Genomic DNA, 14,931 nt, shown 5'->3' on the forward strand with positions numbered 1-14,931 from the left:
GTCATTTTGTTTTTTAAAAATAAATATTCTTATTAGCTTTTTCAAAATTTGTTACATAATTTATATTACATATATTTAGCTACCATTTAACAGTCCCTCCCTCAACCCGAAAACAATTAATCAACTCCCCCCTCCTTTTAGCTGCTGACTGAGGCTAATTCCTTAAAGTGAGGTATGAATGGATGCACGGCTATTCTAACTATGTCAAATATGTGACTGTGGTCTGTGTATCATGGTGCTAAACCATGCATTGAACCACTGGGACATAGCAGGGAACTAAGAGTAACAGGAATGCATTGAATTGACTATCCACTATGGACCTTGTACAAGATCAGAAGCATTTAAATTAAGATACTGGACCGACAATGTGATGAACTTGTTCGTCCAGTTTATTAATGTTAGAAAGGTCAATAAAATGTATAAAATGTATGTTAATTATGAGAATTTGATGTTATGGTAAGTAAAACATGAAGATTTGATGTTAAATTTGTCACTTCGCTTTACATCACCTGTTCTATATACAAATGATTTATGTGGAAGAACAATCACCTGCACTTTTAAATCTTATCAGCTTATTAAAAACTTGTGATGTCTTTGAATTATTTGTGTGTCTTAAAGGATAAAATGCAAATGCATGATATATTTGTTGGGGAGAGGGGAGGAAGAGACCCTGGGATTAGATGATATCTGCACTTTGCTTCATGATTCATGCTAATAGTTTATAGTAACATCATCAGAACCTTTTGATGTTACTGCCAGATATCTGCTATCCTCAGTGTAACACATTCTAAGTTGTCCTGTAGAAAAAAATCTACCCCACTCTGAAGTACTTGTTATCTATATTACGCACAGCCAGCAATCAGGTATCCTCTATGTAACATACACTGAGACATCTGCAGTCATTTATGTGACACACTCTGCTTTGTTCAAGTGTGTATGTTTAAATGCTTTGTCAGGATGACACAAAAATGACAAGGTCAAAAATATAGTAGAGTTGAAAAACAATTCAGGAAAATGTGAAATACCAGTGGTAATATTTGAATCTGGGTCTCCAGTTGGGGGTTCGGAGTAGTGTCTGTAGAGCACAGGCCAGGTTCACAAACATGTAGCACATCAAGAAAAACCTGAGGACAAAAAAACATAAAGTCACTTTAATCATTATGCAAAGAATGCACAAGAAGTTTTCAATGATATAACGGTCACATTCCACAGAACTTAATCTTACAGAGGCACTAACATCTGAAATCTGGGCTTTAGAATGTCAGTTCTAACCAATGTTCCACCCAATGCATTAACCTATATTTTCTATTTAGTTTATATTTCTCATATTCACAGATCATCTTTCTATCTCTGCCCAGAGAGTCTGTTTGAATGAATACATTATGTAGGGATTTCAGATATATTGTTTAGAGGTATTTGATGCAGTAAGGGTTAAAAACTTGGGTTATCGTGTGTTTGACTGCTACAGTCACGCTTTAAAATAAATCCTAGTTTGAAAGGTTGGGAGCCAGGGGTGGAATTAAACCGTCGAAAAAAACTTGGGCTAATGGAATATGTTTTGATTAAGGGAATTCCCTGTGGAGTTAATTTGATTTCAGCTTGGTAAGATTATGTCATTGCTGGGTGGAGCTAAGACATCAGAAATTTGTTTGGGTCAGTTATGATCTGAATGAAGCTGTGTCCAGAAGTGAAGCAGTTTGCCCTCGCTGCAGTTCAGTAAAAAGAGATTAACAGTCTTTAAAGCAGCGCAGACTTGTCTGAGAACAAATGGGAGCTGAAACAAGCTGAGAAGCATATCCTGAAGAAATACAGCCAGAGAGTTTCTGCATGGGTCTGATAGAAGTCAGAGCTTTTCTTTATAGCAGTGTCAAATTATCTCTCTTTCTCAAAGAACATCTCTGTAAAGCAAGTATTCCTGAGTGCCATCAGTAGTTACAGTGGATTGAGAGCTGAAATTCCCCCCCCCCCCCCCCCCCCCCCCCCCCCCCCCCCCCCCGCCCCTTGTTTAAGTGGGAATAAAGATAGCAATGAAGGGGTTTGTATTCACTGTATTGAGCAGTATTATTTAAGGGGTAATTGAAGGTTATTTTCTGGTGTGATGTTAAAGATTTTAACACTGTGTCAGCAATAAAGTTTGTTTTAATATACCGTATCTCTGTTTCTTTGTGTAATCACTAATGGAGTGAAATATCCTTTCCTCACAGTCTTACAAAATTAAAATAAAATATTAGAGTTTCTGTCCAGTATCCTAGCCACTGTTGGGATCTGGCCTGGGATCTTAATATTATGCTCATCAAAATGAATAAATGCAATGGTGTGATTGGGGCTGTTATTACAGGCCTTTGAATAGTGCAGGGATAAAGGATGCATACAGAGCAAGAGAAGGATCGGTGGGGGGGGCACGGTCATCGTGAATAAAACACAAACAGCTAAAATTCAGTAACTTCCTTGGTGCACAGTATTTACAAGTTGCCTTCGTCTGTTCGTAATGAGACAGGTAGCATGTAAACTTTGTGCTGTGCCCCATTATTGTTGCATTGAGCTGCGCGACCCACACTTCTGGCTGGTTGAATGCTCAATACGGGGGCGAGCAGCATCTGTGGCTTGCACTTGTTCAAACTAGACTGTAACTCTTAGAAGGAAGCTACTGCTCACCGATTATAGTGCAATTGTCTGCAAGTAGAAGCTAAACAAATAAAGAAGGGAAGAGAAGGGGCTCTGTGGTTCACAAATGCAGTGGTGGAGATGGTCAGGAGGAATTAGTCCATGTTTCTGTGGGCAGTGGGGGAGGTGGGTTGCTGGAGGTGGGCAGGAGCCCTCTTGAAAAATCCCTAGAAAGGAATGCGAACAGGTGGTAATGAAAACTCCTAGCGCTGGACTACCAGCAATGCTGTAAGAAATTCAATGACCTCACCCAATTGGTCACGGCCAGTGAATGAATCTTCACATGACATGTCCTACCCAGCACAGCACAAACACTCGTGCTGTTCAATTTACCCATCCCTATTGCTCACGCTGCAAAAGTCCCCAGCAGAACTTCAGAGCGATCTTTCAGATGCTCCAGCTCACTGTTCACATTGTGCAAGCCTCAAACCTAACTCTCACAACCTCCACAGACATGCAGCTATTCAGATATAACAGGCATGTCACCCAAACTCAGAGAAACACTAACACTAACATTCTTCCCTCTTTCTTGTAGGACAAGGTCGCACACAACAGAAGCAGGAAGAGCAGAATTGGTGGAGGATGTATGCATGCCTGTATCCCCTGAGCCCTGTGCAGATGTTTCTGTATCATGTGGCTGCCCATGGCAGAGCCCATTGTGTTGAACATCACTGAGAACATTGAAAATGATGGTCTGTTCCTGCCTTATGTCCCTCTCAATTCCCACCTCGCTCTCATTCTGCTGTCTGATAAGTACAAGTACAAGCTAATGTTGGTGGACTTTTCACCTCTCAGTGAACCAGCCCAGACTGCTGTCATCCCTGCTGCAGGGAAGCAGTTTGAAACCAAGAGTTCAAGACTCGGAGCAACTTGAGAGTATGCCATAAGACCACTTGAATGTCTAAAAGCAGTGTGATGAGGTAATTGAAAAAGCATCTAGAGTTTTGGAGTGCATTGCTTTGGCAGAACATTATAAAACCTGGTATGTTATACTTTGGTTATACAAGGTATTGATACAGCAATATTTAGAATGCCGTAGCCCCATGTAATAATAGCAATAATAATCTTTTATTGTCACAAGTATGAAGTTACTGGGAAAAGCCCCTAGTCGCCACATTCTGGCGCCTGTTCGGGTAAGCCGGTACGGGAATTGAAACCGCGCTGCTGGCCTTGTTCCGCATTATAAACCAGCTGTCTAGTCCACTGAGCTAAACCAACTGCCATGTGGTCCACAAACATGGTGGTGGAGAATGTCCAGTAAAGACTGACCAAAATGATGCTCTGAAGGCTGTCAGCTGTAGGATAGATCCAAGAACTACACATCTCCCGATGGCATAGGAAAGAATAAATTGAGATGTTTAAGCTTTCAAAGTGAATAAATTCTGTTCCCTGGTCAGGCTACTTATTCCAAGAGGGATGGAAGAAAAAAGAAACAAGATTGTGTAAAGTGAGACAAGAGTTTCGTTCGATAATGGCGGCACGGTGGCGCAGTGGTTAGCACTGCTGCCAGACGGCTCTGAGGACCCGGGTTCGATCCCGGCAGACCAATGTCTGTGTGGAGTTTGCACATTCTCCCCATGTCTGTGTGGCTCTCACCCCCTCAACTCGAATATGTGCAGGGTAGGTGGACTGGCCACCCTAAATTGCTCCTTAATTGGGAAAGGAAAAAAAAAGAAAAAGAAAAGTTGAGTTCGATGTTGGAAGCATTTATTTTAACAGAACATGGTTGACATTGAGAACTGCAGTGAACATGGATTCCTTGAAGACAATTAAATGCATCTCCTAAGTTTGAACAAAATTTCAAGTTATGAAGGATATGTTGCTCGGGTAATTGCCATCTCAAACTGATATTGATTCTTTATGGGAGCAGGACTTATCATAGCTTTTGCAAAACTATCCTTGGGTTTCCCTGTTCTTTACATCACCCAGGTGATCTTGGGCTGGATTCTCTGCTACATCTGGAATTCCGCTGCCAGCGGCGGAGAAGGCCCTGATCCCATTCCTATGCTCTGGTCCCCTGCTGGCATTGGGATCCATTTGCATCCTATCAATGGGCCGTGCACAATATTCTCCGGGCTCTTATGATTCTCTGGCCCTCTGGGCTGCAAATCACGAGGGCGGGAATTGGTGCAGGTCTTGACAATGGTGGTCCTGATGCGGTGGATCTCATGGTGGGCTAAGGGGGGTAACATTCTAATGAAGTTGTATCCAAAGTCTATTGGAGGCCCACTCTCCCCCACTCACTCCCTTCCAGGGGTCTATGGGGAGGGCCTCTGGTGGATGAGGTGGTGGGGGAGGGCCTAGTGGGGGTGGGGTGCACAGATTTGCATTGTGGGAGGGAGGGGCGGGAAGTGACTCAGAAACTACCAAGGATGCTGAATTGCATTGTGGTGGGCAAGGAAGGCCCAGCCGCCGGACCTCGCTATAGGGCCACCTGCTCAAAATGGCGGCCAGACAGCGGGATTCCCAATCCCTCGTAATCCTCGGCTTGCATAAATGTGCATGGCTAAGGATTGGGACTCACTTCCTGATTTGTGCTTGCAGCTTAAGTGCAAATCAGGTGCAATTCATTCCGGCGGGAGAACAAAGTTCCCAAATGGAGAATCCTGCCCCATATATGATGGAGGAATAGGCCAATGGTGTGTAAAGTTGCACTACTCTGCATAGAACAGGCTTGATGGAACAAATGGCCTTTACTTATCCATGCATTCTGTATCTTTGGCTCCAAAGTTTGATTGAGAAATGTAGATATTTTGGTCAGATGATGCAGTGGATTGATTACCAATTTACCATGAATTCTAGAACCAGGGGACATAGATTCAAGATAAGTGGCAGAAGGTGCAAGGGGACAAGAGGAAATTATTTTTTTACACAGAGAGTAGTGGGAGTCTGAAATTCGCTGCCCGAGTTGGTGGTGGAGGCAGAGACCCTAAACTCTTTTAAAAGGTACCTGGATCTGCACCTGAAGTATTCTAAGCTACAGGGCTAAGGACCGGGTGCAGAAGGTGGAATTTGAAAGGGCACCTGGATGTCCCAGGACGGCATGGACAAGATGGACCGAATGGCCTCCTACTGTGCTGTAATTTTTCTATGATTCTATGATTTCCAACTTGTGTGGAGCTCCATTCGAAAGACACAAGTTGGTGAAATTTACCTTCTCTTTTCCAAGTCAGTAATATTCCAAATGGTGTACGTACATGGACAGAATGGGGGCCACCTCATCCAACGAGGCAATGAGGATGCCGGTTTCGCAGATACATGCTGTTAGTAGCAGGGCCCAGGTAGGTTCACCGTTTGCTTTTCCATGGCCGAAGACCTAGGCAAAGACAACGTCAGCACCAGAGAGAAAAACGATGCACATCCACAATTGGAGACAACTTTAAAAGTAGCACGACATTCAAATGCAGATAACCTTATTGGGGATAATGCAGTAAGGGAAGATTCCTTTTTGGGGAATAAAAATTGGACAATTCTTATTTACTTCATTTCTGTCCTAGGATTGTCAATTTGTAAATTGCTGTTAAATGTACATTAGTATTAGATGCACGAATTTAGATTGGGACACGGAGAAATGGAACACCTGGAAGTCATGCTCCATATTGGAACCAACAAATAGGTGTTGAGGTCCTATAAGGAGAGTTTGAGAAGCTAAGAACAAGATTAAAAAGCAGGATCTCAAAGGTAGTAATCTCAGGGTTACACCCAGTGCTAGTGAATATAGAAACAGGAAGATGGCACCGGGTACATGCGTGTTTGGAAAGGTGGTACATAAAGGCTGGGCGCACCTCTACAGGTTGGACCTGAATGAAGGGCCAATGCTCTCACTGAGAGGTTAACTGGTAAGGTTGGGGAGGGTTTAAATTAATTTGGTGAGGAGGGGGAAGCGGGGGAGCAGAAACGAGATTAGAGGACAGAGCGATTAAGACAGCAGTAAAATTTAAAATATCCAATAATCGCAAGGACCAAGATCATATAAAATGACTGATAGCAAATTAGCTGTCTGTTTCACAATTCTCCCATTTACAACAGAAATGAAACAGGCTGATGGTTTGATATCACCCACTTTAAACAATTGCACAAATTAAAAATTAACATCATTATGTGTTGAATTTCACTCGTCTGACACTAAGGGGGATGCTTCAAATCTACCTATTGGGCACAAAGCAGGCGTGTGGACAGTTAAAATCGTCACAGTTACTTACCCACAGTTGAGCTGCTGGGAGCTAACTTTTAACTTGATAAATTAAGCGGGTGGCAAGGACAATCATCCAAAGCTGTTGGGATCCATTTGTACATGTGCGTGTTGGGTCCTGATGATGTTATTGGGAACCATGTGCAATTTTAACACAGCGGTGTGGCAAGAAGATGTGGTCAGTTCCCCACCAGTCCCCAAACCACAGCAAAAACAGAAGGTGCCTGGAAAGACATGTCTTTCGAATTGTTTACTGCCCTTATGGACCATGAGGAGAAGACTATTCTACGCCCAACACTTTCTACACTACTGCACCGGTCAAAAAAAGTGTGCAATTCTGCTTTTTTGCTAATCCTAGGAAGAAATTAGTCGGCTCTTTAAAATATAAAAGTCTTGGAATTTCAAGGATTCTGTTCTCAATGGAAACAGACAGCTTTTTCTGTGCAGACAAGTGTCAGATTACATCATAGAAATCCACTGCATTACACAACAGTATGTACAAAATATGCCACAGAATGCTCAAGGCTTAGAGAGCAGAAGATTAGCAACAGTTCAAGAGAATCTGTCCCTTCAATTCAGAGTTATAAAATTTTGATGAGGTATAGCCAGAAAGAGAGTGAGAACACAATAGCAATTCAGCACCACATCAGTGTAAGAAAGGATGCGTAAAGGCTATAGCTGGTACCCTTGTCACACCTAATTACGGTTTCCTAAGACCACAGCGATCCCATTGCATAGGCTCATTGATGTTATTATTTGTCCAGGAAGACACCACTGGAGATATTTGGGATCCTCTGTTATTTAGTACGTGACTGGATTTTTCTCCTTCTGGGATGCACATGTTGCACTGATCGATATATTTGCCAAATCATCTTTATCTAGTTATTCCTACTCTCTTCCATTTGCCTTGAGGCATAGAAGATAAGGAATGCTGCATCATTATGTGATTTGCTGCTGGATGATTTTGTTTATGCTTGTGACTCGCTCTATGGGAGGAATCATGGAATCCTGACAGTGCAGAAGGAGGCCATTTGGCCCATCGTGTTTGCACCGACCCTGCGAAAGAGCACTCCACCCAGGCTCACTCTCCTGCCTCATAGATCATAGAAGATCATAGAATCCCTACAGTGCAGAAATAGGCCATTCGGCCTATCGTGTCTGCACCAACCCTCTAAAATAGCACCCTACCCAGGGTCAGGTCCCACCCTATCCCTGTAACCCCAACTAACCTTTGGACACTAAGGGGCAACAAACAAAGCTTTTCCAATTCACCTAACCTACATATCTTTGGACTGTGGGAGCTGAAGGAAATGCACACAGACAAGGGGAGAACATGTAATCTCCAAGAACATGCAATCTTCCCACAGACAGTCACCCAAGGCCACCACTAAACCTGGGTTTCTGGCGCTGTATGGCAGTAGTGCTAATCATTGTTAACCTTCCTATGTATGTTATGAGTAGCTAAACATAAGCAAGTATTTTATAATCAGATGAATTCACAAGCCCAAGTGTACTAATGAGTTGAGGGAGTTAAAATCAAAAGGAGAAGTCAACCCTGGTTTTATTTCTGTCAGCCATGTATCACTGTTTTTACATTCAGGGACAGGTGTGGAGGGATTATAACTTCTGGGTTGACACCACTTCCTTGATAAGATGTTGAATCGGAACAATGCTGCTTAAGTTTTAGTACTGAGGTACTGTCAATTGTCAACACATCTTCTTGGAACTAAATCAGCCTTGCTACGGTTCCAATATGTTCCCCGTAGATTTTCAAACTGTGACTTTATGTCAATTTACAAAGGCTCCATAGTTAATACTGAATGGCGAATCAACCTCAGTGCTTTTCCAATTTATCTCATAGTGGGGAGATAACCTGGTTTACAAGCTTCGACCTGAATGAAATACAATTTTCACACATTTTATCAGTCACTGCTTTGAATCCTCCTATACTGGCATCCTTTTCCCTTGATGAGAACAATTGAAAGAGCAAAAACATACCCTTAGGAAAGGTACAATCCCGTCGCGGGAGATAGCCTGCAGAAGACGAGGGGCACCTGTCAAACTCTGAAGACCAGCGCCACACGTGGAGAAAAATGAACCAATCACAATGACCCATGGAGATGGCCAGGACAACGTTCCAATCACAAGATTCCCATTCACAGCCTCTCCGAATCTAGAAAAACAAACACTGGTTTAACAAGCAACTGAACATGGCTCTAATGTTTCTTTGCCGTATCTGGAATCAATATTCTTCACCCAGTAAGACATAATAATCATGAAAACTCTCACACTAAAATGGACCAATTTGTGATTCTGGTTGAATGCAGAAGGCATCATTTAATTTTCACTGAACCATTCCGATGTGGGTCCAAACTGATTCACTGACCTGCTTTTCTCCTAACAGATTCGGGCAGACTTTACATTACTGTTTTTCTGTTTTCATTTTACATTATTTTGTTAGATTACTGCCTCGACTAACACCTTAGCAGCATGCATTTTTTAGTTAATTAATTGGTTCTGATTTTGCCAATGTGACTAGGTCAGGCCGTCGTTTGACTGGTTGGTGGGATAGATCAACTTTCCCACAAGTCTGCGGATGTTATGTGGAAGCCTTTGCAAGGTTAACGAGGGTGGTGAGCCATTGCCAAGTCGGAATCTGATGCCTGGGTGACAGGCGAGTGATCTGATCAGCGTGATTCTTCTTTTTCTTTTTGCAGTGGTTTAATAAATAATCGGCATTCTAAGCACATCAGGAGGCAATGAATAATCAGCATGCGACTGAAGGCATATATAGATCAGACTGAGTAACCGTGACATGTTTCCTTCCTTAAAGTAATTTGTGAACCAGTTGGGTTTTGATGAAAGCCTGGCAGCTTCGTGGTCACCTTTTAACGATACCAGCTTTTTATTTTGGAGGGTAACAGAGGTATTGGGCAGAATTTGCCATTGGCCAGCGACACGATCTTCCAATCCCGCTGCTGTCAATGGGGATTCCCGTTGATTGCACCCCACTCTGTCAGAGAAAACTTGGTGGGGTGTCATCATCAGCGGGACCGGAAGATCCCACTGGCGGGTGCGGTCAGAAAATCCCACCCTCTTACTGTTCCACTGTTTCAGCATGCATTTCTGTGCACATTTGTTAGTTTTGATTTATTGCTTTGAATATTGAGTTGAAGTTGAGTATCACTCTTTACATCCGGGGAGGGAAATTAAAGGTAAATCATTCAGAACTGCATGGCATGTTCCTTGAAATCATTGGTTCAGATAGAAACAATGAAAACACAGAAACAATGAAAATGAGAGGAGTAGGCCATTTGGCCCATCAAGCCTCCTCTGCCATTCGTTATGATTAAGGCTGATAATTCAATGCAGTAACCTGTTGTCAGTTTCCCCCATATCCTTTGATCCTATTTGACCCAAGTGCTATATCTAAGTCATTCTTGAAAACATACAATGTTGTGGCCTCAACCGCTTTCTGTAGTAGCAAATTCCACAAACTCATCATTCTCGAGGTGAAGAGTTTCCTCCTCATCTCAGTCCCAGATGGTTTACCCCATACCCTTAGAGTGTGACCTCTGGTTCTGGACTCCCCCACCTTCAGGAACATCCTTCTAGCATCTATCCTGTCTAGTCCTGTTAGAATTTTATAGGTTTCTGTGAAATCCCCCCTCATTCATCTAAACACCAGGCAATATGACGCCAACTGACTAATCTCCTTATATGTCAGTCCCGCCATCCCAGAGATCGGTCTGGAAACCTTTATTGCACTCCCTCTATGTCAAGAACATCCTTCCTCAGATAAGGAGACCAAAACTGCACATCATATTCCAGATGTGGTCTCACCAAGACCCTATATATTTGCAGCAAGACATCCTGCTCCTGTACTAAAATCCTCTCACAGTGAAGGCCAACATACCATTTGCCTCCCTTATTGTCTGCTGCACCTCCATGCTTACTGTCAGCGACTAGTGTACAAGGACACTCAGGTCTCGTTGCACATTCCCCTCTCTCAATCTATAGCCATTCAGATAATAAGCTGCCTTCCTGTTTTTGCTACTGAAGTGGGTAACCTCTCATTTATCCACATTATACTGCATCTGCCATGCATTTGCATTCATTCAACTTGTCCAAATCACACTGAGGCATCTCATCATCCTCCTCACAGATCACCCTCCCGCCCAGTCAACTACAGATTTAGACATAATACATTTAGTTTCCTTATTTAAATAATTAACCTATATTTTGAATAGCTGGGGTCCCAGCACTGATCCCTGTGATACCGAATGGTCACTGCCTATCATTTGGCAAAAGATCTATTTCTTCCTATTTTCTGTTTCCAGTCTGCCAACCAGTTTTCAATCCATCTCAATACACTATCCCCAATCCCATGCACTTTAATTTGACACACTAATCTCTTATGTGGGACTTCGTTGAAAGCCTTCTGAAAGTTCAAATAAACTATATCCACTGGTTCCCTCATAAACTCTACCAGTTACATCCTCAACAAAATCCCAGTAGATTTGCCAAGCACGATTTTTCTTTTGTAAATCCAAGATGTCTCTGTTCGATCCTGTCACTGATTCCTTTGTGCTCTGCTACTAAATCTTTTAGAATAGACTCTAGCATTTTCCCACTACCAATGTCAGGCTTACTGTTCTATAACTCCCTGGTTTCTCTCCAGCTCCCTTTTACACAGTGGGTTGCATTGGCTACCACTGTAAGAACTGCTTCAGAGTCTATATAATCTTGGAAGATGACCACCAATGCATACACTATTTCGAGGGCCACATCCTTACGTATCTAGGATATAGATTATCAGGCCCTGGGGATTTATCAGCCTTCAATCCCATCAATTTCTCCAACACCATTTCGTTACTAATACTGATTTCTTTCAGTTTGTTCCTCTTTCACTAAACTCTGTGTTCCCAACATTTCTGGTACATTATTTGTGTCCTCCTTTGTGAAGACAGACCAAAGTATGTATTTAGCTGGTCAGCCATTTTTTAGTTCTCCTTTATAAATTCCCCTGTTTTTGACTGTAAGGGACCTACACTTGTCTTCACCAATCATTTTCTCTTCACATACCTATCGAAAGTTTTCATGTTCTCTGCAAGTTTACACTCATACTTTATTTTCCCGTTCTTAATCCCTTTGTCCTCCTTTATTTAATTCTTTTTAAAAAATGTTTCCAATTAAGGGGCAATTTAGCGTGGCCAACCCACATACCCTGCACATTTTTGGGTTGTGGGGGTGAGACCCACGCAGACACGGGGAGAATGTGCAAACTCCACACAGACAGTGACCTGGGGCTGGGATCCAACCCGGGATCCTCAGCGCCGTGATGCAGCAGTGCTAACCACTGCACCACCTCCACCCCCCTTTACTTCTTTGTAAACTACTCCCAATCTGTTCTCCCCCCCCCCCCCCCCCCCCCAATTTGTATGCCCTTTCTTGGAGATAATAGTATCTCTAATTTCAATTGTAAGTGATGTTTTGGCCACCTTACCTGTTTATTTTTTGCGATAAAGAGGAATGAACAATGGTTGCAAATCACCCATGCTCTCTTTAAATGTTTGTCACTGCCTATTCACCATTATTCCTTTAAGTAACATTCCCCAGTCCACACAGCCTACTTGCACCTCATACCATCGTATTAAGATTCAGGACCTTAGTCTCCAAATTAATTCTATCACTCTGCATCTTCATGAAGAATTCTATCATATCATGGTCACGCTTCCGAAGGCGCCTTGTACAACTAGATTGATGATTATTCCTTTCTCATTACACAAATACCCAGTCTCGGATGACATTCTCCAGTTAGTTCCTCAATATTTTGGTCTAGAAAACAATCCCGTATACACTCCATGAATTCCTCCTGTAATACTGTTACTAATTTGCCCAATCTATATGCAGATTAAATCCACTCACAATTACAGACGTTCCATTATCTCACACAACTCTAATTTCCTGTTTAATGCCATTCCCAACATCACCACTACTGGTCTATATACAGTTTTTGCCAACGGTGTTTCTCAGCTCTACCTATACAGCCTTCTACATCATCAGAGCGAAATCCTTCCTCACTGTGTTGTATTGGTTTCCTGTTTAACCAGCAATGCATTCCCACCGCCTTTTCCTTTTTGTCTGTCTTTCTTAAACACTGAATACCCCTGGATGTTCAAGTCCCATCCATAATAAGACCATAAGATATGGGAACAGAATTAGGCCACTCGGCCCATTGAGTCTGCTCCGCCATTCAATCATGGCTGATATTTTCTCATCCCCATTCTCCTTCCTTCTCCCCATAATCCCTGATCCCCTTATTAATCAGGAACCTACCTATCTCTGTCTTAAGGTCACTCAGTGATTTGGCCTCCACAGCCTTCTGCGGCAAGGAGTTTCACAGATTCACCACCTTCTGGCTGAAGAAATTCCTCCTCAAGGATTGTCCCTTTAGTCTGAGATGGTATCCTCTGGTTCTAGTTTTTCCAGCAAATGGAAACATCCTCTCCACGTCGACTCTATCCAGGCCTTGCAGTATCCTGTAAGTTTCAATAAGATCCCGCCTCATCCTTCTAAACTCCAACGAGTACAGACACAGAGTCCTCAACCGTTCCTCATATGACAAGTTCTTCATTCCAGGGATCATTCTTGTGAACCTCCTCTGGACCGTTTCCAAGGCCAGCACATCCTTCCTTAGATACGGGGCCCAAAATTGCTCACAATACTCCAAATGGGGTCTGACCACAGCCTTATACAGCCTCAGAAGTTATACAGCCTCAGAAGTACATCCTTGGTCTTGTATTCCAGCCCTCATGACATTAATACTAACATTGCATTTGCCTTCTTAACTGCTGACTGAACCTACACATTAACTTGAGAGAATTGTGAACAAGGACTCCCAAGTCCCTTTGTGCTTCTGATTATCAAAGCATTTCTCCATTTCAAAAATAGTCTCTGCCTAATTTCCTCCTAAGTGCATAACAACACACTTTTACACAATGTATTTCATTTGCCACTTCATTGCCCACTCTCCTAGCTTGTCCATATCCTTCTGCAGCCATCTTGGTTCCCCAATACTACCTGTCCCCCTACAGATCTTTCGATCATCTGCAAACTTAGCAACAGTGCCTTCAGTTCCTTCTTCCAGATCATTAATGTATATTGTGAAAAGTTGTGGTCCCAGCACAGACCCCTGAGGCACACCACTAGTCACCGGCTGCCATCCTGAAAAAGATCCCTTTATCTCCACTCTCTGCCTTCTGCCGGTCAGCCAATCCACTATCCGTGCCAGGGTCTTACCGTTCATACCTTGGGCTTTTAACTTATTTAACAGTCTCCTATGCGGCACCTTGTCAAAGGCCTTCTGGAAATCTAAATAAATCACATCCACTGGTTCTCCGTTGTCTAACTTCCTTGCTACCTCCTCAAAGAACTCTAACAGATTTGTCAGACACAGCCTCCCTTTGACAAAGCCGTGCTGATTCAGTCCTATTTTACTATGCACTTTGAAGTACTTTGCGATCTCATCTTTAATAACAGACTCCAAAATCTTACCAATGACCGAAGTCAGGCTAACCGGTCTATAATTTCCCATTTTCTGCCTCCCTTCTTAAACACTGGTGTTACATTAGCCACTTTCCAGTCGTCTGGGCCCTTCCTGCCTCCAGTGATTCCTGAAAGATCATCACCAATGCCTCCATAATTTCCTCAGCTATCTCTTTTAGGACCCGGGGTGTAGTCCATCCGGTCCAGGTGACTTATCCACCTTCAGACCTTTAAGTTTTCCCAGAACCTTCTCCTTAGTAATGGTCACTGCACTCACCTCTGCACCCTGGTTCTCCTGGAGCTCTGGCATCCCACTGGTGTCTTCCACCGTGAAGACTGTACCAAGGTAACTATTCACTTTGTCTGCCATTTCTTTGTTTCCTATTATTACTTCTCCAGCCACATTTTCTAGTGGTCCAATGTCTATTTTTGCCTCTCTCTACCTTTTATATATTGAAAAAATCTCTTCCTATCTACCTTTATATTACTAGCTAGCTTGTACTCATACTTCATCTTCTCCCCCCTTA

At 42.8% G+C, this 14,931-nt stretch overlaps 1 protein-coding gene across 4 annotated transcripts in view; it reads right to left on the reverse strand.

Annotated features, from left to right (window-relative positions):
• LOC119969424 (solute carrier family 12 member 5) overlaps positions 1-14,931 on the reverse strand; it is a 1,634,719-nt gene that overhangs the window by 76,645 nt on the left and 1,543,143 nt on the right. For all 4 annotated transcript variants that reach the window (XM_038803049.1, XM_038803048.1, XM_038803051.1 and 1 more), the window contains exons 12-14: positions 8,855-9,029; positions 5,862-5,980; positions 1,026-1,124 (exon numbers count right to left, since the gene is read on the reverse strand). In XM_038803049.1, the coding sequence (XP_038658977.1) occupies positions 1,026-1,124; positions 5,862-5,980; positions 8,855-9,029 (393 nt within the window). The remainder of the gene's footprint in view (positions 1-1,025; positions 1,125-5,861; positions 5,981-8,854; positions 9,030-14,931) is intronic.

This window comes from Scyliorhinus canicula, chromosome 7 (assembly GCF_902713615.1).
Source record: "Scyliorhinus canicula chromosome 7, sScyCan1.1, whole genome shotgun sequence".
NCBI lineage: Eukaryota > Metazoa > Chordata > Chondrichthyes > Carcharhiniformes > Scyliorhinidae > Scyliorhinus > Scyliorhinus canicula.